General features: G+C 34.9%; 4 protein-coding genes across 4 annotated transcripts; 2 read left to right on the forward strand and 2 right to left on the reverse strand.

The window, feature by feature from the left end:
• Positions 1-4,534: 4,534 nt before the first annotated feature.
• LOC114728056 (probable methyltransferase PMT26) lies at positions 4,535-9,690 on the forward strand. Its single transcript, XM_028914879.1, has 9 exons — positions 4,535-4,772; positions 5,650-6,753; positions 6,840-6,989; positions 7,314-7,584; positions 7,796-7,906; positions 7,994-8,168; positions 8,385-8,657; positions 8,763-8,957; positions 9,047-9,690. The coding sequence occupies exons 2-9, from the start codon at positions 5,689-5,691 to the stop codon at positions 9,273-9,275; spliced, it is 2,469 nt and encodes an 822-aa protein (XP_028770712.1). The 5' UTR covers positions 4,535-4,772; positions 5,650-5,688; the 3' UTR covers positions 9,276-9,690.
• Positions 9,691-11,660: 1,970 nt separating this feature from the next.
• On the forward strand, positions 11,661-12,329 carry LOC114727483 (nuclear transcription factor Y subunit B-7-like). Its single transcript, XM_028914186.1, has one exon. The coding sequence runs from the start codon at positions 11,661-11,663 to the stop codon at positions 12,327-12,329; it is 669 nt and encodes a 222-aa protein (XP_028770019.1).
• A 684-nt stretch (positions 12,330-13,013) lies between these two features.
• LOC114728239 (gibberellin 20 oxidase 2-like) lies at positions 13,014-14,976 on the reverse strand. Its single transcript, XM_028915113.1, has 3 exons — positions 14,471-14,976; positions 13,717-14,038; positions 13,014-13,313 (listed from the first exon to the last, which is right to left on the reverse strand). The coding sequence occupies exons 1-3, from the start codon at positions 14,974-14,976 to the stop codon at positions 13,014-13,016; spliced, it is 1,128 nt and encodes a 375-aa protein (XP_028770946.1).
• Positions 14,977-18,423: 3,447 nt separating this feature from the next.
• Positions 18,424-20,118, reverse strand: LOC114728246 (gibberellin 20 oxidase 3-like). The gene is made up of 3 exons (XM_028915124.1): positions 19,658-20,118; positions 18,929-19,250; positions 18,424-18,708 (listed from the first exon to the last, which is right to left on the reverse strand). Exons 1-3 carry the CDS (start codon positions 20,116-20,118, stop codon positions 18,424-18,426), a joined length of 1,068 nt encoding a protein of 355 aa, XP_028770957.1.
• Between the last annotated feature and the right edge of the window lie 515 nt (positions 20,119-20,633).

Genomic DNA, 20,633 nt, shown 5'->3' on the forward strand with positions numbered 1-20,633 from the left:
TAGTATTTTCAATTCCACCTGAACTCCATTATTTACTCGTTAGAGGGGCAACAAAGTGATATTATAACGGAACAAATTTAAATCAAGTTGCTTAGAATTGTTACATCTATTGCTTGAATTAGATTGTCTATGTGTCTTAATCTTTTCTATATCAGCATATTTGGGGTTAAATGCTGATTGAAAAAATAATATCATCTCATATCCTTAATAAAAGAGTTAGTCAGAAATTTAATTTGATTTTAAATATAAGATCTCAATCTATTTTGCTTTTTATGTTTATTTATTTCTCCCCAAATAATTTATACAATGATTACATATGTTAAAGGATTTTTATTAGTGGTAGTTCGAATGCATATGCTTAATAAGAACATTTTAAGAAATAAGCCACTTATTTATTATAATTAACTAACTTAATTATTTTTTATTTTTATAAATTAGTCGTCCAATCCAGATATTAAGGATAAGAGGCAGTACAAATGACAAAATTTGATTGAACCAATGGTTGTAACACTTCTATTAGAAACAACACAATAAACTATTTTCAAAACTTTTGACTTAAAAAAATTATTTTAAGACCAGATTTTTGTGTATGTGTTTCAAGACCAAATTTAGCTGACCATAAAATTTAAACTAATGGGTCAGCGATTCCCACCTGTGCGCACGCGCCTGTGCACACATGTGTGTGTTTTCTTCGGTTCAAGATTCACCCCTAGATATTCAACTTACGTAAACTAGAATGCATTATTTTATAACCATGATTATTCACCTTTCTTTGTTTGGGAAATTTACATATATGTATAAGTGAAGAAAAAACAATCATGAAAAAAATTATAAATTGCATTTTTTTCTTGTAATAATACTCTGTTATAAGCGAGGCTACGTTTTCGTCTCCTTTTTTCCGTTTGACACGTGGTGATGGGCCAAGTATGGTTTTCACGTCTACGATATCCACTCCTCCCAAATCGCGTCCTCACCGACATTTAGTAATACCGTGTATATGCACAAATACATGTACTCCTCATATTTATAGGACAAAGAAAGAAATTTTTTTTGTCCTATTTATAAATCATTTTATTAAATTTTTACTATAAATATACCATATTATCCTTCATTTATTATAGTGCAGATAGTTATTTTTTTTAAAGAAGTATATATTAAATAGGGGTAAAATTAGGAAGTTATTATATTTTAATGAAGAGTTAATGCAGTTTAAAGTTTTTCTTGGTCTGTGTGAAACATATTGGAAGTGCCTTATAAATAAGACCCGAGGAATATATTACTCCTCCGGTCCTTAATTTAAGACCCATTTAACAAATTTGATTAGATTAAGGAAGTTAGGTAAATTAGTTAATTATAAGAAAAGTAACACATTTTTTTTAAAATACCATAATCATCTTTCTTAATACCCCTTCTCCCTCTTCTACTTGATTATGGTTGATGGAATATCTATAGGGGTAATTTAGAGAAAATTGATAAATATGAGAAACAGGTCTTGTATTTAGGACTAAAACCAACTTAAAAATTAGGTTCTATATTAAAAACCGGAAAAGTATGCATTAGTGTAACGAAAACCACCATTATTTATATAACGTTACAGCCATTATAAAATATATTCATAAACATGAACTCCATGCAAACGTACAAATCATGTTGTAGTGTTTATAAAGGGTTGAAAATAATTATTTGATTCTTGGTCCAAAAAATTAATTATTTGATTATATATATACACATTGAATTTAGTTTTGTTCCCCATTTTGTGGATCAAGGGGAAGAAACGAATGTGACGTGACCTCAAAATTACTAATTTCCTACATTTTTTTATTATGCTCTTTTGTGCTCCTCTGTCTTTTTTCCCAGATCTCTAGGTGATTGGATCTAAAAGTGCAAGGCACATGATCATTAATTTAAGCACGAAATTATGAGACCCCTCTCTCTTTCCCCGCAGTTCGCTGTTATTTTCACCTTTTGAGCACCTCCTTTATTACGGATCATTACTGGCCACTGCATGTTGGGGCTCACTTAATACGTACACTTCATTTTTATTTATTTTTAATTATTTTCTCTTTTTACGATTCCTTGAGTATTAATCAAGACACATTTCCCAAAATATTTTCCAAAATTAATAGACTCTCTTCACCGCCAAGCCTGCTCCTCCGAGCCTAGCCTTTTTCCTTTTAAATAATTATTCAGTATTTCAATTATTATACTCGTATCCCCCGAATTACTGTGACATTCTAATAAAAAAGTAACTACAAAAAAAAATTAATAATAAGTGAGAAGTTGTTATTTTGTACCATAAAATGTGTTATTATTACAGGCTATTATGTTATTATGAGACTTTTTAATAATTCTATTTTTTACTCAAAATTTTATGACAATTCTTCTTTAAAGATGCTTTCCAAATTATGCACTGGATTTATCCTAAAGCTAAGTCATTTTTAATTAATTTATAACTCATTAAAGTTTCGGCATCCGAATCGAGTCCTTTGTTTGCATTGTCTCGTTTCATTGCATCAACAGTACAATAGTAGAAATTTAAGGCCAAAAGAGCATGCACCCTAATGCTAGGGAAAATCACTTTTAATGAGTAGAAATTTAATTTTGACTAGTGCGGATAGTTTTACAATCTCAACATGGTCTTAGCATGAGTAATACTTCTCATGATCTTAAATACAGGAGTCTCTTAACTAATTCGCGAGGGAAAAAAAAGAAGGACAAATTGATTACTTTTAATTTATATAAAAATTTACAACATTTTTTCTCAAAAATACCCATATGAATTAATAATTAAACTTTCATGTGCAGAGATAAAAATACTCCAGATAAATAGGATATCATAAAAAAGAAAAATTCAATATAAGAAATGAGAGAAAATTTATACCAAGTAACTTTAATTTCCTTTTTTTTGTTTGGGGGGGGGGGGGAAGACGCAACTTTAATTTCAAGTAGACCTTATCCGTAAGACCGGAAATATACAATACAATAACCTGTCAGAAAGCCTACATAAGAAATTGCCCTATAACCGGTTTTAAATTTTGAGCCTGATACTCTAAGCAGTAAGTGGTTTGGTACTATTTAAGCGAGATCTCGAGTTCGAGTTTCAGCGTATGCAGAAATTTCTGTTGGAGGACTTACCCACCACAGCTAGGTGCGCGACGCGGGTCAGATCCGGATGTAGTTGGAACAAAACTCCAGTGAATTGGGTGGGTAAAATAAAAAAAAAAAAAAGTTTTGAGCTTGACCGCTGGTACGCAAAACGGTAATTTACTCATAAGATAACAGGCAAAACGGAAATTAACATACTTACGTCTCAGTGGAATCTGGAAATTGGGATTTTAATGGGTAACCTATCGATATCGTTAATGTTCTTTTGTTTCTTTCAAGCAAGACAATGTCAGCAGCAAATAAAACGAATCAACCTGCACCGGCTCAACCTAAACATGCCACATGCTCTAAGCTTAAATATGGAATGCTTCCCCTAATTATGCGCTTTTTTTTAAATCGAGTTCTTTCATAATAAATTACGAAATTAATTTTTCAAAACGATCTACGTCATGCATTATGATTTTTGTGGTTACTTTTTTTTATACTCATGTAGATATTCTATATGCCATGAGCCAAAGATATACGGTACTATTATATTATTGATTAATGATTTTTCAAAATAATCTCATAAACAATATCAATGTCATGATCAATATATTAATATTTAACATTTTAATGTATAGGATAAAATCTATGAAAAAAGTGGTGGGAAGATCATTTCAAAACACAGCCCCTAATTAAATACAAAATAATTAAATAAACAGTGTAAAACGAAACATCTAGAACAATATATAATATTGAGATGTGGTTTGTAGTTATCTTGGCAGGCTGTTAGTAATATTCACGGCACAGCCTCATGCAGTCAATTCGATTGGTTCTTCTACTAATATCATATAAATAAAAATGATATAATGTAGAATTGATTATTTATTGGTTATTATTATAAATTTTAATTAATTGATGCTGGTTTTACAATTTCTACAAAAATGTGGAGAGTTAGCCTATTTAATTATGGATCATAGATAGTGTGATTGAAGAGATTTTTCATAAGAAAAATTATAATCAAATTATCAAAAAAGAATGTAATTATAAAAAGTACCATCACAAATGAGGGACATCACAACATTGTTCTAATTGTTGCGATTTTTTTTTTTGATAATTAGGTTTCTTTCTTATGATTTCATAGGGATTTTCTCTCGTTTATGTTGTTTTTTTACAATTTAGTTGCAATTTTTTTAACACAACTTAATAATTATTTTAATTTTCAACTCAAAATTAATGAAAACCTTTAAAAGAAACTATTTATATTCTGTTGTTTTTGAATTTGTTGAGCTGGCGAAGCATTTTTATCCGTCACAATTCACAACCGGTTTCACGGCTTTCCCGTGGCGGTAACTCGTCCACCGACTCTCTGTTTTTAGCTACGCCTGTCGTCCTTGGCTCTCTCTCTCTCATCATTTCACCTCTCTCTCTCTCTCTCTCATCGTTGGTATTTTATGTTGTTCCTTTCAGCAAATCCTATAGCCACTGAATCGCTAGCGACCAAATTGCCTTATTCCCATGTTCGTCCCTCTTTCCCTCTTCCTCTATATAATCTCTGCCTTCCTACTCCTTCCTCGTCTCACACTCGCGTAACACAGCTGTCATTTCTCATCCCTCTCTCACCTTTTTGCTAGCACAATGGAGTGATCATCTTCCTTTCTCCCACTCAGATCTGCTAACGAGAGGTATGCCGAATCTTTTTTCCGTGTGCTAGATCTAGTTACGCTCTCACCTTCTTCTCGGATTTGTCCGTTTATTTTTCTTGCTCAGTTCAAATATTTCCTTTAAACGCGTGATTTGAGCTTATTTTCTTTCTTTCTTTTTTTCCTTGTGTCATTTTCCGTTTTATTTTGATGCGTGTTGTGCTCGTATCTGAATTATTCTTCTTGATCTTCTTGTGAAAATCTGTCAATGATTGTCGATGCTGCTGTATGAATTGTTATTCTTTGTGAATGTGTTTCGGAATGTGTAGATCTGTGTAATCATTGATGATTTCGCCATGCAATTTATTTGTATCCTTTTCTTCTTTTTTCTTTTCTTTCTGCGAACTGCTTCCGAACCCGTGCCTTCACAGTTTGGTGCGTAGCAGTTAACCACAAAGGCGCGGGGGAGCCAGTATTTGTATGGTTTGAAAGTACTTGCATCTTTATGACATGTCATAATCCCGCAGTGGTGATTTGCGTTGCATTACCCTTCACGAATCTCTGCTGAATTTCAATCGCTGTGATGCAAAATGATCATTGATGCCTTCGGATCCTCTCTTTCTCGTGTATAATATTTCGCCAGTCTAACCTTAGATTTTTATTTTGTTTTATTTTTTAGAAAAAGTAGATGTGTAGAACTTCTATTAAGTATTAATCGAACGTGGTTTTTACTCAGCCAACATTTAGTTAATATCTGTGTTCAATTTTTATACTATTCTTTGCACATGAAAATTTGGGGGACATTTGAATTCATGTCATGCGCAGGTGCCAACTGATTAGGTAGATAATGGCAACTAAGTTTTTGCATTTTTGATATGCATTGTGAGTTGTATTTCATTGTTGTTATGTTCCTGTCCAGGTCTAAACTATTTGTGAACAGCTGCTGCAGTCGAACAAAATGGCGATTGGGAAATACACTAGAATAGATACTAGGAGATCAGCTTCAAGTTACTGCTCCACAGTGACTATTGTGGTGTTTGTTGCGCTATGCTTGGTTGGGGTTTGGATGATGACTTCATCTTCTGTCGTTCCTGTCCAAAACATGGATGTGGCTCAGGAAAATAAGAATGATATCAAAGAACAGGACGTCAAAGAACAGAGTGGGTTGAAAGAACAGGTGAGTGAAACTAATGAAGGGAATAATCGGCAATTTGAAGATAATCCAGGTGATCTTCCTGAGGATGCAACCAGGGGGGACAGTAATGTCAACCCTGAGAACAACGATAAGTTGTCAGAAAACCAAGATAAGACAGAGGAGAAGTCTTCTGAAGATGCCAGGAAAGAAGATGGAGATCAAAGAGCGGAAAACACAGATTTGAAGACAGAAAATTCAGGATCAAACCCTGAAGTCTCAGAGAAAAATGAAGACAGTAATGAATCTTCCAATAAGGGAGAGGTCGAAGAAAATTTGCCAGAGAAGAAATCTGATGAGAACGAGAGTGAGAAAAAATCTGAGTTAGATGATGACAAAAGCTCTGGTTCAAATGAAATTGAGAAGAAATCAGATGATACAAGTGGAACACAAGATAATAAGATAGAGGAGAAGGTGGAAGGAAATGATAACAACGGCTCTGATGAGGGCACTGGTGAGAAGAATACCGATGGGGATGCCAAAAACCAGAGTTCCAATGAGGTATACCCTTCTGGAGCTCAGTCAGAGCTTCTAAATGAAACTACCACTCAAACTGGGTCCTTTAAAACTCAGGCAACAGAGTCAAAGGATGAAAAGGAGGCTCAAGAATCCTCTAAACAGCTAGCTGGATACAATTGGAAAGTTTGTGAAGTTACTGCTGGTCCTGATTACATTCCATGTCTTGACAATTTGAAAGCAATTAAGAGTCTTCGGAGCACTAAGCACTATGAACATCGAGAGAGGCACTGTCCTGAAGAACCTCCCACCTGCCTGGTTACTCTTCCCGAAGGATATAAACGCCCTATTGAGTGGCCTAAAAGCAGGGAGAAGGTAGGAATAGACTGATTATGCTTGGAAATTTTCATTTAGTATTTGAAAATTTATTCTTCCATAAAATAAGAGATTTTGTCCTGCAGATATGGTATTACAATGTTCCTCACACTAAGCTTGCTCAAATCAAGGGTCACCAAAACTGGGTGAAAGTTACTGGCGAGTACCTCACTTTTCCAGGTGGTGGAACCCAATTTAAGCACGGGGCACTTCATTACATTGACTTTATACAAGAGGTAAGATGCATTTTCTATTTTGTTGGCATTGACATTTGCGGTTGATGTTGATGTCAATACATCTGTAGGTTTATATTTGGATGACATTTTGCTTTGCTTTCCAAAAATATATACTGCATGCCCAGTGACAATCGTAGCATCTATTTCCTGTTAGATATCTAAAGCTTTTTTTTTTTTTTTTTAAAGCCAAATTTAAAACTTTTCATAAGCTAATTGGCTATGACATACTCTGTCAAGTGTTGGCATTTTTTCATCTCCATCTATCTTGTAGACCATGAATGTTCTTGGTCATTTTGATTAATATAAGGCATCTTGGTAATGCAGTCTGTACCTGATATTGCTTGGGGAAAGCGCTCACGTGTGGTACTGGATGTTGGATGTGGTGTTGCCAGCTTCGGAGGCTTTCTCTTTGATAGGGATGTACTTACCATGTCTCTTGCACCTAAGGACGAACATGAAGCACAAGTACAATTTGCACTTGAAAGGGGAATTCCTGCTATATCTGCTGTGATGGGTACAAAGAGGCTACCATTCCCCGGGAGAGTATTTGATATTGTCCATTGTGCTAGATGCAGAGTTCCTTGGCATATAGAAGGTACTCAACTGCTCTAACCTTTATGGTGCTTATTAGACAAGTTGTATGGCAAGAGAAATGTTTTTGTCTTGCATGTGTGCTTCAAAAAAGTTCATGCCATTTTTTAGGCATTGAGATTTTCAGATAACCTGTATGGATAGTAATGACACGAAGTCAATGTAAAAGACAAGAGGGATTTGTTTGGGATGCTTATCAATTTGTTCTGCTGCAGGTGGTAAACTTCTTTTAGAGCTGAATCGACTATTGCGACCTGGCGGTTTCTTTGTTTGGTCTGCTACTCCTATTTATCAGAAGCTTGCTGAAGATGTTGAAATTTGGAATGGTAGATAGTATAGAACTTCAGTTACCTCCTTTAACCATTTAAATTTTGGTGTATATTAATTAATAAGTTTTGTGCATTCATTTGCAGCCATGAAGGCACTAACAAAGGCTATGTGCTGGGAAGTTGTGTCAATCACCAAGGATAAAGTTAATGGTGTGGGTATTGCTATCTACAGGAAGCCACTTTCTAATGAGTGCTATGAGAAACGTTCAAAGAATGATCCCCCTATGTGTTCAGATTCGGATGATCCTAATGCAGCATGGTATTTTTGCTTTACTGATATGTTAATGCTATTTTGAAGCAAGTGAAACTTTTAGGAGGCATACTGTGTTCACGTATAAAAATCATTAACTTGAATACATTTGGATTGATGTTTATTGTTTCCGCTGCTAATCAAAACGTTGTTCTACAAGGTCTCATTCAATAAACTTGTAGACTTTTAATATAATGTGAAGGTCTAATCTATTTGGTGTGACAGGAATATTCCGTTGCAAGCTTGCATGCACAAAGTGCCAGTGGATTCTGGTGAACGTGGATCACAATGGCCGGAGCAGTGGCCAGCAAGACTGACCAAAGCACCATACTGGTTGTTGAGTTCCCAAACTGGAGTATATGGGAAGCCTGCCCCTGATGATTTTACTACTGACTATAAACACTGGAGTCGTGTAGTGTCTAAGTCTTATCTAAATGGGATGGGAATTGACTGGTCGAATGTGAGGAATGTCATGGATATGAGATCTGTTTATGGAGGGTGAGCAAAATTCATTGTTTCAGTTGTTGCTCATTTCGAGTTATAATGGCTTGTGATTATCATCTGACATCCTTGCTTGCTATTTCCTTTGGGTATGGTTTGCAGATTTGCCGCTGCTCTGAGGGATTTGAAAATATGGGTCATGAACGTGGTTTCCATAGAGACCGCAGATACTCTTCCCATTATATACGAGCGTGGTCTTTTTGGCATATATCATGATTGGTGTGAATCCTTTAGTACGTACCCTAGGACCTATGATCTCGTCCATGCAGATCATTTGTTTTCAAAGCTTAAGAAGAGGTGTGGCATTAGTTGCTGTCTTTTCACATTCATCGCCAACAGCATTTAATAGTCAGATTGCTAAAATCTGGATTGGTTTGGTTACGCAGGTGCAATTTAGTGGCTGTTGTTGCTGAGGTTGATCGGATTCTCAGGCCTGAGGGGAAGCTTATTGTGCGCGACAATGTTGATATTATTACTGAGCTTGAAAGCATGGTGAGGGCAATGAAGTGGGAGGTTCGCATGACTTACTCCAAGGACAAGGAGGGATTGCTCTGTGTCGAGAAGTCCATGTGGCGGCCGACAGAATCGGAAAAACTTGAGTACGCTCTTGCCTAGTCATGGAGGCGCCACAGATGAGAAATTAGTTGATTTTTGGGTTTTGGCTGCTTTAATTTCTCGTGTAACTTTTGATTGCTTTTTGCCAAAAAAAAAAAAAAGGACAGAAAAATCTTGTGTAACTGGTACTTCCACTCAAGACATGTATCATGTTAGTTAGGCACTTTAGTGTTCCGTCCTCCTTTGGTTTTTTATATTGATATTTATTCAGAGGGTGATGTCTTCTACTGTAATGTTGAATAGTGGGGAAGGAAACCTGATAGCAGCATTCTTGCAAGTGTAAAGGCAATTGGTTTAGAAGCCTAATAGTCTGTTATTCTTGAAATCATACTGGCAGATGTATGCCAGAACTGATGGTATGATACCGTTGATATTTTGAACATTTGGGTCCTAAAAAAATTATAAATTTTTTTAATACTCGTGCTTTCCGGCCTACCCTCTTCTTATTTTTCATCGTACCTTCTTGTAGAGGGCACCAGAGATTCTAAGTGGGTTACTGCTTCCTACTCTTGTGGAGTAATTAGGATTTGAAGCTAGGGTCAACTGGTATGTTTGTTCCCATTTGTCAACTTGTTCGTGAGTTGGATGGGGGAGAATCCAAATTCTATTACCGCTTATCAGTTTCAAACGGTGGGGACCAGGTTCAAGTTCAACGAACTCTATTAGACGATCAAGTCAGTCTCGGAACAAAGATTCGAAGTGTACCAAATTTAGTTGAATAAACATGATCTCAGTGCATTCCTGACATCAGATTTTATTAATTAAATGAAGGAAAGTAGAAAACAATTGAGTACTTGGATTGGAAGCGCATGATGCGGTCCCGCCAACCACCAGTTTCTTAATTTGGCGTGTTAACTGCAAGTTGGGCTCTTTTTACTTAAGAGTACTTAATACAAATCAAATTATAATTTTAAAAGTAATTTTACGGCATCTGAAATAAATATGTGGATAAATTTATTTCAATTAATGAAAAAAGTGTTTTTTAAAAGCATTTTTATCTAATACCAAATACTTTTTTAGTTGCGTCACTACAATCCGGTTAAAAGATCAGCATTGGTTTTGGGAAGGATCTTTACGTATAAAAAGATTATCTTTTTTTCATTGAAAGAAAGGGATGAATTTCGATAGTATAATCATGTATTTGAACTCGTATCTGCTTTTGACTTCTGGCCCGAGTGTAACCAAATTGACCTCCTTCCCCCCCCCCGGGGAAAAAATTTTCTTTCTTCTGGATATGACCAAATAGACTTATTTTAGTCCGCCAAGTGATTATTAACCGAAACTCCTAATGCTTAGCCCTAAAGTAATTTGAGCAGCTTGAACTCTCTCAAAACCCCACGCGAGGAACAACAGTAAATATAGAATGTAGTCATACCTTTCCTTTTCTTGTACACTGTTGTAAGACATTTTAGATAATACTTGATCCGTTCATATAAATATATCATATCATCTGGTGTATCTGCTAGGTTTTGACATTATAGTGAGTAGTGAGAAGTTTAGATGCTTCCAAAGACATTAGTAAGTGGTGACACTGAAGAGAGGGTTCAGGACTTTCAATTATAATGATTAATACTCCCACCATTATATGATTATATTAGGCATTGAAAGTTGGGAATAGCTCCAAAAGTTCCAATGTCTCAGCAGCTGCGTATGTGTAATTAAGTTTTTCACGTTGTAGCTCAACGACAGAGGATTCAGGATTTGGATCTCCTCAGTAATTCTTCATCCCATTTTCTTTTTTTCATCCCATCCATCACTAAATTAAGAAAAGAAAATGGTTGAGTAAACGTCTTATAAAATTATGATTATAATACTACATAAAAAGTAAATAAATTTTAAAAATTAAAATTTGATTTTGATAATTCACAACTGCGAACTATCTAATGAAATAAAAATAATAATGGGTTTATAAAATATTGAATACATTCATTTGTTTTTTATCCAATAATGGGAATGGGATGATGAGAAGAAAGGAAAAATAATGAAGAGAGGACTGAAATCACAGCAAATATTCTACCCACAAAAATAACTAAAAACTTAATAAGAACGTTATATATATATATATATATATATTCAAGAGCAAAAAACGAAGAAAATATATATGCTATGCCTCTCTTTAGGGAATCATTTTGATTATGAAATAAACAACGTTGGAAGGTCAGCTATACCACTTGGACAGCAAGAGCGAGTCCCTAGGGTTTCAGTGGTGAAAAAATCAACCTCTGCCCATTCCTATTTTCATGCCTCACTTTTCGTTTCTCGTTGTAACCCTTAATTCCCATTTCTCTCGTCTCTCAAAAACCTCACACCATATGTCTCTTTCTTCTCTCTCTTCCCTCTCTCTCTTTCTGTAAAAACAAACAAAAACAGCTAATAATAAAAATAATGAAAGAAGAGAGTCCTAGCACTCCAAATTTGCCAAGCACGGGCAGTCCTGAAAGCCCTTGTTTTAAATCATCATCATCAACAAACAAAGAACAAGATCGGTTCCTTCCCATCGCAAACGTTGGGAGGATCATGAAGAAAGTGATGCCTGCAAATGGAAAAATCTCAAAGGACGCTAAAGAAACTGTTCAAGAATGTGTTTCTGAGTTCATCAGCTTCGTCACCGGCGAGGCCTCCGATAAGTGCCAGAGAGAGAAAAGAAAGACCATTAATGGCGATGACATTATCTGGGCCATTACCACACTTGGCTTTGAGGACTATGTGGATCCTTTGAAATCTTACCTTCAGAAATATAGAGAGATAGAAGGAGAGAAGCTTAATATTCCCAAACAACAACGTTCTGATCATCATCATCAACAAAGGCTACAGAATCATCATCATCATCATCAAGAACACAATAATAATGCTAATAGTATTAATTTTAATAATAATAATCTACCTTTAAATAATAGTGTATATTCTTCAACCATTCTCATTCCTCCTCCTCCTCCTCCTCCGCCTCCTTGTGTGACCACCGATCAGACATTTTCCTTACCTTTCTCATCAAATTCAATTCAGAAACAATTACAGCCCCAAGACAATATGGATTCTTCAGTGGGAAATTGGTAATTCATTCACACTCAAAAGTATATATAACATCTTCATGTTCATTTTTCACTACATTGCAATTTTGTTATGTGTAGTTTCGCACGTATATATTGATATACATATAATGTTTACACATGTATCTTTACATCTAACAAAATTGGTTTTCCTTTTCTAATGTGAAAGAGAAAACATTGGTAATTCAGACGGCCTATATATATTCATTTCCAGTTTTCACTTTTAATGTTGCTATATTTAATTAGTGTTGCGGCGTATACGTATATGGATTAATATATCATACATATCTATGCATATATGTGTAAATGACAAAATGAGCTTTATTCATAACATAAATGGATACATATGAATCTGTATGTGTTTCTGCATTTCTTTAACAAAAAGTTATATGGTGCGGTTTGAAATATTATTGGCCTTGGATCAACATTGGGTTACGTTGGTACTTTTTCGACGGTAATATATATATATATATATATATATATATATAGAGAGAGAGAGAGAGAGATAATCTCGCACAACAGAAAATAAAACTTTATTGATCATAACTCTTATTACATCATCCCTGGGTAGGAAGGCTGTGAAGTAACAGACACACCGGAACATGAAGAAGATTATTTGGGACCAGAGGCAACATGGGAATACATTATTCATAAGCTTGGCCATCCGAGATAGGAACAGAAAGGACACTAATTAAGCAGCATTAGAAGATGGGATGGACTGATTGGTGGATTTGGAAGAGAGAAACCAATGGACAAAGTTAGGAAGAGTATGAGTATTAGGACGATAATGGTACTGGGTGAAGGTGAAGAAATCGGACCACTTGAAATCAGGGTACTTCCTCTCCTCTTTTTCTTCCAGCATGAGCTTCTCAGGTGGCTTCACCGTCTTGTCCTTCTTTGGAACAGTGAAGTACACCAATGACCTCCTTTCCTTCTCCCTGTTCACCAAAGCCCTATGCAGACAACTCTTGTATTTCCCATTTGTCAACGCCTAGTATCACAATGTATGGTCATTAACTCATACACACACACACATGTGGGGGAAAAAAGAAGTGGTAGGTGTGTTACCTTGGGTCTAAAATCTTGATCAATAATATAAGTCATTTATTTGGTTTTCTTAATTTTTTTTTAAAATTAATTAACTATATCTTATATTAATAACTGAAAGTAGTATATTTTTTCAATCCCACCCCCTTATTTATTGGTGGTACACATTGAATATATGTAGAAAAAGAGGAGGGACGGGAGACAGATTTGAATAGGAGTAAAGTCGAAAAATTTCACCCCTTTAAAACAGATTTAATGAATCAACCGCTTTTTCTCGTTTTTGGTAAGTCCATTGAAAGTTACTTATATTTTAGACCGGAGAGAACACATAATTAAGAGGAACGTACTTGAAAGGTGTCGCCGATGTTGATGACAAAGGCCTCAGGGCGAGGGTGAACGGCGAGCCACTTGTTATCGATGAAGACTTCGAGACCACCAACCTGATCCTGATGAAGAATAGTGACACTGGTCGGATCACTGTGAGGACCAGTGCCCATGGTGAGGTTCGAACTGTTGCATGGTGGGTATAAGTTGCATCTCATTATGCCTCCACCATCTTTGAAATATTCCTTCATGTATGATCTTTCCAATCCCAAACTCATCGCCAATACCTCCATTATCACTTCCGACAGTCCCTTCATCGCGTCGCAGAACCTCTGATACACCTCCCTGTCAACAATCAAACAGTTGCATATGAGCGCCACCCGTCAGATAAGGTCTCAGACTCAAACTTGGCGTTGACATAAATTGATTGTACTCTGATGATGCTTAATATAAAAATTAATTAACTAAGTTGAGTAGATTAAGAAAGTTTGTTAAGTTAATTAATTGTAATAAATAGGTGTTGTTTTTTTTTAGAATACCTTTGCTAATCAAATACATTAGTTAGAATTACTATTACCACAAGGACTATCTTGATAAAAAGTGGATAAATATGAAAGACAAAATGAGTTGAGTTCTTATATATTAGAATCAAAATAAAAGTGAAACGAGCTCTTATATTCGGATATAGTATTTGAAAAAATGAAGCAGTTCTTAGAACACTTTCAGAATTGCTAATCTAGTTCAAACCAAAACAGTTCTTGAACCTTATGTACATACCCAGTATGTTTATTAAGGTTGTCTCCAAAGGCAGACTTGAAATGCTCAGTGATTTGCGAATCAGAACCCTCGTTGCTATATTCAAAAGAGTAGATCTCTTTCCATGGCAAGTTGGTGGAAAACCGATCGGCATGAGCACCAGAATAGCCCTGAACGCTGCCGCGTTGCCGTTTTGCGTTGAGCTTCACGTCGAGAGGAAGCCCAATGATGGAGCCGATCTCGTCGTAAGCGGCTTGGATCAGAAGAGGGTCGACGCCATGGTTGGTGACTTGGAAGAACCCGTGCTTCACGCAGGCCTCTCTCACGAGCTCGCAAGCCCTAGCCATGGCTTCCTCGTCGCCTTTCGAGAAATCGCTCAGGTCTATCAGTGGCTCGTTCAGATCCTCCTTCGCCGTCTCCGTCAGGTCTTCCGCCGACCACACGAACTCGCTTGGCATCTCTTTCTGTTTCAGCAAGCTTGTGTCGAATACCATCATCCCATTCTCGTATTTCATTGTCTCCGCCATTGTTGCTCACCCGAAGCTTCTTTCTGTGATACAACTCAGAAGGTTTGGTTGGGTGAGTTTCGGAGGCTAATGAATCCTTTATATACCCTCAACCTCCTTCTATGGAAAGATATATTAATGGGATTGTTTCTTCTCTTTTATTTTTTTTGCTATTGTTGGCATTAATTTGTGTCTGTGGTTGACTACAAGGTGCAATGAAACCGAATTATTGTCTTTAATGTTTTATGTATTTGCTTATTAGTTTCAACTGAATGAGGGGAGAATGACCACCAGATTCAATGTTAAATTCATTAAAGAGGGTGAACCTTTTTTTTTTAAGAAAATTTTTTTAAAATATTTTTTTAATAAAAAATATATAGATTTATTCCCAATTTTTGTTCTTGATAGATATTAACATTGTTGATCAGTTAATTGGATGTTTCATGGATTAATGAAAAATGAAATGGTTCATGATGAATTTCAGCATTTGGAGAGACGTTTTTGGAATAAAATAATTAATAATTGCCGGTTTCTTCTTAATCATTTTTTTTCATTTAACAACATGAATTAAAGCAAGGGAGAATCCTTAAAAAATACTTTAAAATTTTAAAATTTCAAATCAGTCTTGTTTACTATAATTTAATAACGATTAACAACGTTTAAAAAGCAAATAACAACACATTTTTGTAATAATTCTTGATTTGGGATTTTAAAATTTTAAAGGTATTTTTTTGAGATTGTTTCTAAAAGTAATACATATTAACCAATTAATTAATTCAGAAAAATAAATATAGAAGATGTACATTTAGAGAATAATACAAAAAATATAATAAATGAATGTATCAGCATCTATGACATATGCATGTATAAGTCTCTCCAAATACATGAATATGCATAGTGAGAATTCAATTTAATTAATAGGTTCCTCTTCTACAAATCATAAATTCATGCATGTACGTAATAGATAAATATTAATGTACATACTTGCAATTGCAAACTATACGGATGCACGCAGCGCTTATATTGCCTTTTTTTTTAAAAAAAAGAAAGAACCTGAACCTTATATTGCCTTATTTAGCTTCTAAATTGAAAGGGGATTGTTGAGTTCTTTATGGTCCCTACACCACATTCCTGCCACATCATATATTCATATTAGGAATGTTCTTTTTGTCAAAATACACATATATTTTATTTTGAACTGATAATGTCATACACACACACACGACTATTTATATTATAGATTTTTGTTTTTATTGAAAGTTATGTTTTTAGAAATTAATCTAAAACGGAAGAATTGTATATTAAAAATATTAAATAATTTATATTTTTTAGCAAACTCTGTTATGTTTATGCAGTTAATATATATCAATAATTATTTATTTTTAAATACTTAAATTGAAGTACTTTTTTTTGGCCAAGGATTGAATTACTTTATGTCTTTATATATATATATATATATATATAACTTGTATAGAATCTATATATATTTATTCTCAAATCATCCGAAATTAATATTTATTTAAACATATTTTTAAGTAATTTCCATTTTTTAAATTTCAAAATTTTCTATTATTAGTTAATTATAAATTTAAAATCTTTTAAAAGTGTATATAATCTCCTTGCACTTTTCACATATTGAAAGATTTTACATATTACAATCATTTATTGACTTTTATTTCATTATTTTTAAAAGGTAAAAGTAGCATCCGACATCCTAAAATTATTTCATAGTTACACCCAATACTCTAATTTTATTTATGATGCATCTATATTCGTAATATTATTTTTTTTCCAGCATCCTAATTTTATATATAATGCATTCAGCACCCCAAATTATAAATAAACTTAGGATATTGGATGTAATTAAAAAAATAACATCAAGACTATAAATAAGATTAAAATGCTGGATGCTACTGAAAAATAACATCAAGATGCTTGAAGTTCTATTATATATTAAGCTTTTAATTAAGCTTAATTATTGTGTAAATTTTTTTTTCATATTAAAAAATTAAGAAATATTTATGATATATAGGATGAAATAATTAAATACTACCTCCGGTCTTTGATATAAGAGCTTATTTGATTTTTATTTTGATCCTAAATATAATACTCAAATCCACTTTGTTTCTCATATTTATCTGTTCTTTCTCAAGATAATCTATATAGTAATGGTAGTTCTAACTAAGACTTTTGATTAATAAGAATATTTTTGGAAAGACAACATCTATTTATTACAAATAGCTAATTTAATTAATTTTCTTATAATCTACTCAAATTAGTTAATTAGCTTTTACATTAAAAACCAGAAGTAGTACTTTTTATGATTAATAAGGAACAAATTAAAATTCACTAATTATTCGCTTATGCTAGAGGTATAGAGGGCGATTTCGTTCCTCCCTAACCCCACGTTAGTGCCTCATTTTAGAGAGGAAATAATCCTTCGCTAATTTTTCTCACCGAATGTTTGGATTTGATGGGTTAAAATGATTTTAAGTCATATTACATATCTAGATTGAATTTGAACTGTCCAAAATTTTGATTGAATATTATCAATATCTTTATGTTCATTTTCTATCTGCATTGCAATTATGTAGTTTTGCCATGGTATGGTGTACATGAATGCATGTGGGGGCGGATAATGCTGATACACATCCTCACATCTAACAAAGTGGTCTTTCCTTCTTTTTGTAGTGTAAAAAGAAAGTACTGATAATTCATCAGAAATATCCTCTTATAATTAATTGGGTTTGTCTCTTCAGTTTGCATGAATTATTGACTTTGACTCTTAAGTTTTAAATAATGGGTTTTGATTTCTCGAGAGACAAAATGATTCAGATTTTTATTAAATTATAAGGATTAATAATTTAGACCAAAAAAACTTGATGAACTAACCTAGATTAAAATATGATGGACCAAAACTAAAATGATGACAAATTTAAAAGACCAAAATTTGTATTAACCCAAATTAATTTTGTTGCATGTAGCATTGCGTAGCGCCCCCCCCCCCCCAAAAAAAATTAAGCTTATGGTGTATACTGCTAGTAATAGTAACTTATCTTTCCCACGAGACTTATCGAGGAGACTCTAGTATTGGCAACGAGGTAACAAAATGAGCTTTACTTCTTTTGTTATATCATATCAGCAAAACCGCTGGCCATACGCTATGATATTAACTAATTATTAGTTCTTTAATTTCCAATTTGTAATGGTCACTATGTTCAACTTAAAAGTAATTACATCTATAGAGAAATATGAATATATCCTCTCGCACAAGGGAAAATAAAAATTTATTCATTATTATAACTCTAACATCACCCCATGTAACAGACACACGGGAACATAAGATAATTCAGATCAGACACCAAGTACAACATGTATAAGTAACTTGGATTATTCCGAGCACATATTGCCATTGATAAAAGTAAAGAGTACGATCGTTATTGATATAGGAGGAAGGCAAAGTAGTAACTAAGCATCTTCAGCAGCAGGAACAGAATCCTTGTTGGGAAGCCATGCGATGAAGCGGTTAAGAGTCTCAGTATCAGCCGTATAATAGATTTGGGTGAAGGTGAACATATCAGACCACTGGAAATCTGGATACTTCCTTTCCTCTTTCTCTCCGAAGATTAACTCAGGTGGTTTCACTGTCTTGTCCCTATTTGGAACCACAAAATAAGCCAACGATCTCCTCTCATGCTCCTTCAGCACCATTGCTCTATGCACACAACCCCTGTACTTCCCATTCGACAGCGCCTACAGTACATACAGACACAAAAAACAATTGACATGTATCCGAAGATATGATAAATCGTTACTATATCACTTGCTTGTTACAAATGAAGTTATTTTGACATGTATCCGAAGATATGATAAATCGTTACTATCACTTGCTTGTTACAAATGAAGTTATTAGCTGTTAGAGCTCTTTAACGTGGGCCCAATCCATATTACCAGCTCTATTGGGTATTTGTACCTGGAAAGTGTCGCCGAGGTTGACAACGAAGGCCTCCGGGTGGCGTTGGCAGACGAGCCACTTGCCATCCATGAGAACTTCGAGACCAAAGTCTTGATCTTGATGAAGGATGGTGATGCAGACTGGGTCACTGTGAGGACCTTTGGCTATGGACAGGTTTGAATTGTCGCAGGGTCTGTACAAGCTGCATCTCAATATGCCTCCACCGTCTTTGAAATACTCCTTGAAGTGTGATCGATCCACGCCCAGACTCATTGCAATCACCTCCATGACCACTCCACACAGCTCCTTCATTGCCTCACAGTACCTCTCATACACCTTCCTGTGTACAATAATCAATCAAATCACCTTCAATCAAACTGTTCAAAATTACAACGATCAAAAGTTATATGAACGCCAGTCAAAGACAAAGCCCAATCTCAAACAAAGTAATCTATTAAGTGGAAGAGCCTCTTGAAATTATAAAACACACGGCTGACCAATGTGTGATTATGAGAATGCACTCCCCTTTAAGAACCGACATTAATCATTACCTCTCAATAAAAGCACATTTATTGTGAATTTAAGTCCAAAAGGAAACCCAAACCTGAAAAAACTAACCTATTGGAAAACTACCCTTAAAAATTTATGAACCTTACTTCGATTGTGAGGTTCCAGAGACATATAACATCAAGTTTTATATATGCGTAAATACACACACACATATGAGCATAAAAGAACCTTACGTACCCAGTACGATCAGGAAGGAGATCTCCGTAGGCAGACTTGAAATGGTCGATGACCTGAGAGTCAGATCCCACGTTGCTGTAATGAAGAGAGTAGATCTCCTTGAACGGTACTTTGGATGAAAAATTCTCATCGAAAGTCCCTAAATAGCCCTTCACGGCGCCGCGGTTCCTCGCCGCCACCATCTTCTTCTCATAAGGCATTCCGAAGATGGAGTCAATCTCTTCATAGGCCTCTCGAATCAGAAGCGGGTCGACGCCGTGGCTGGTCACTTGGAATAGCCCGTGCTTCATGCACGCGTCTCTCACCAGCTCGCAAGCCCTAGCCCTGGTTTCGTCATCGCCGTTCATGAACTCAGCCAGGTCGATGAATGGCTCGTTCAGATACTCCTTCTTCGTCTCCGTCGAGTCTCCTCCGTTCTCCGTCGCCTTCACCGCTCCGTTCTCATGCTTTGCTGTCGCCATTGTTGCTCACTCTGATCTAAGCTTTGTTCTGTAACTGAAGGTTTGGTTGTGTGCTTTCCACAGGCTAGTGAGTCCTTTATATACACTCATCGTCCTCCTTCCATGGAAAAATACATTTATTGACATTAATTTGTTTTGTCCAATCCAATTAATCTGTGTATACAGTCATTAGTGCCAGGTGCAATGGAACAAAATTAGTTTCAGGATTATTTTTGGATGAACTGACCAGATTCAAAGTTATATTCATTAATTAAAGAGGGTGGATTTCTTTAATGAAAATATCTCTTTTTTTTTATAGCTAAATATATTTGTTTTCCAATTTCAGTAAATATATTAAGAAAATAAATTTCCCATATGTATGATGCCTTATCTCCCAAATAATAAATACATGAATGAATATGAGTAGACAAAATCTGATTTAATTAATTAATAATAGCTTCCTGCTGATGTTTAATTTGTTACAAAATCTTCAATTCATGCATGTAATGATGTAATAGATAAAGACCAGTGTATTT

This window comes from Neltuma alba, unplaced genomic scaffold, assembly GCF_004799145.2.
Source record: "Neltuma alba isolate B1F8T4 unplaced genomic scaffold, ASM479914v2 tig00002446_pilon, whole genome shotgun sequence".
Lineage (NCBI taxonomy): Eukaryota > Viridiplantae > Streptophyta > Magnoliopsida > Fabales > Fabaceae > Neltuma > Neltuma alba.

Excerpts from the sequence above, each read along its gene's own strand:
- LOC114728246 (XM_028915124.1), bottom strand. The coding sequence starts at position 20,118 with ATGGCGACAGCAAAGCATGAGAACGGAGCGGTGAAGGCGACGGAGAAC. Across the intron at positions 19,251-19,657 it reads CTCCTTCCTGATCGTACTGG|GAAGGTGTATGAGAGGTACT; the intron begins GTACGTAAGGTT and ends TATTGTACACAG. Across the intron at positions 18,709-18,928 it reads ACCTCGGCGACACTTTCCAG|GCGCTGTCGAATGGGAAGTA; the intron begins GTACAAATACCC and ends TATGTACTGTAG.
- LOC114728239 (XM_028915113.1), bottom strand. The coding sequence starts at position 14,976 with ATGGCGGAGACAATGAAATACGAGAATGGGATGATGGTATTCGACACA. Across the intron at positions 14,039-14,470 it reads AACCTTAATAAACATACTGG|GGAGGTGTATCAGAGGTTCT; the intron begins GTATGTACATAA and ends GATTGTTGACAG. Across the intron at positions 13,314-13,716 it reads ACATCGGCGACACCTTTCAA|GCGTTGACAAATGGGAAATA; the intron begins GTACGTTCCTCT and ends TTGTGATACTAG.
- LOC114728056 (XM_028914879.1), top strand. The coding sequence starts at position 5,689 with ATGGCGATTGGGAAATACACTAGAATAGATACTAGGAGATCAGCTTCA. Across the intron at positions 7,585-7,795 it reads AGTTCCTTGGCATATAGAAG|GTGGTAAACTTCTTTTAGAG; the intron begins GTACTCAACTGC and ends GTTCTGCTGCAG. Across the intron at positions 8,658-8,762 it reads ATGAGATCTGTTTATGGAGG|ATTTGCCGCTGCTCTGAGGG; the intron begins GTGAGCAAAATT and ends TATGGTTTGCAG.
- LOC114727483 (XM_028914186.1), top strand. The coding sequence starts at position 11,661 with ATGAAAGAAGAGAGTCCTAGCACTCCAAATTTGCCAAGCACGGGCAGT.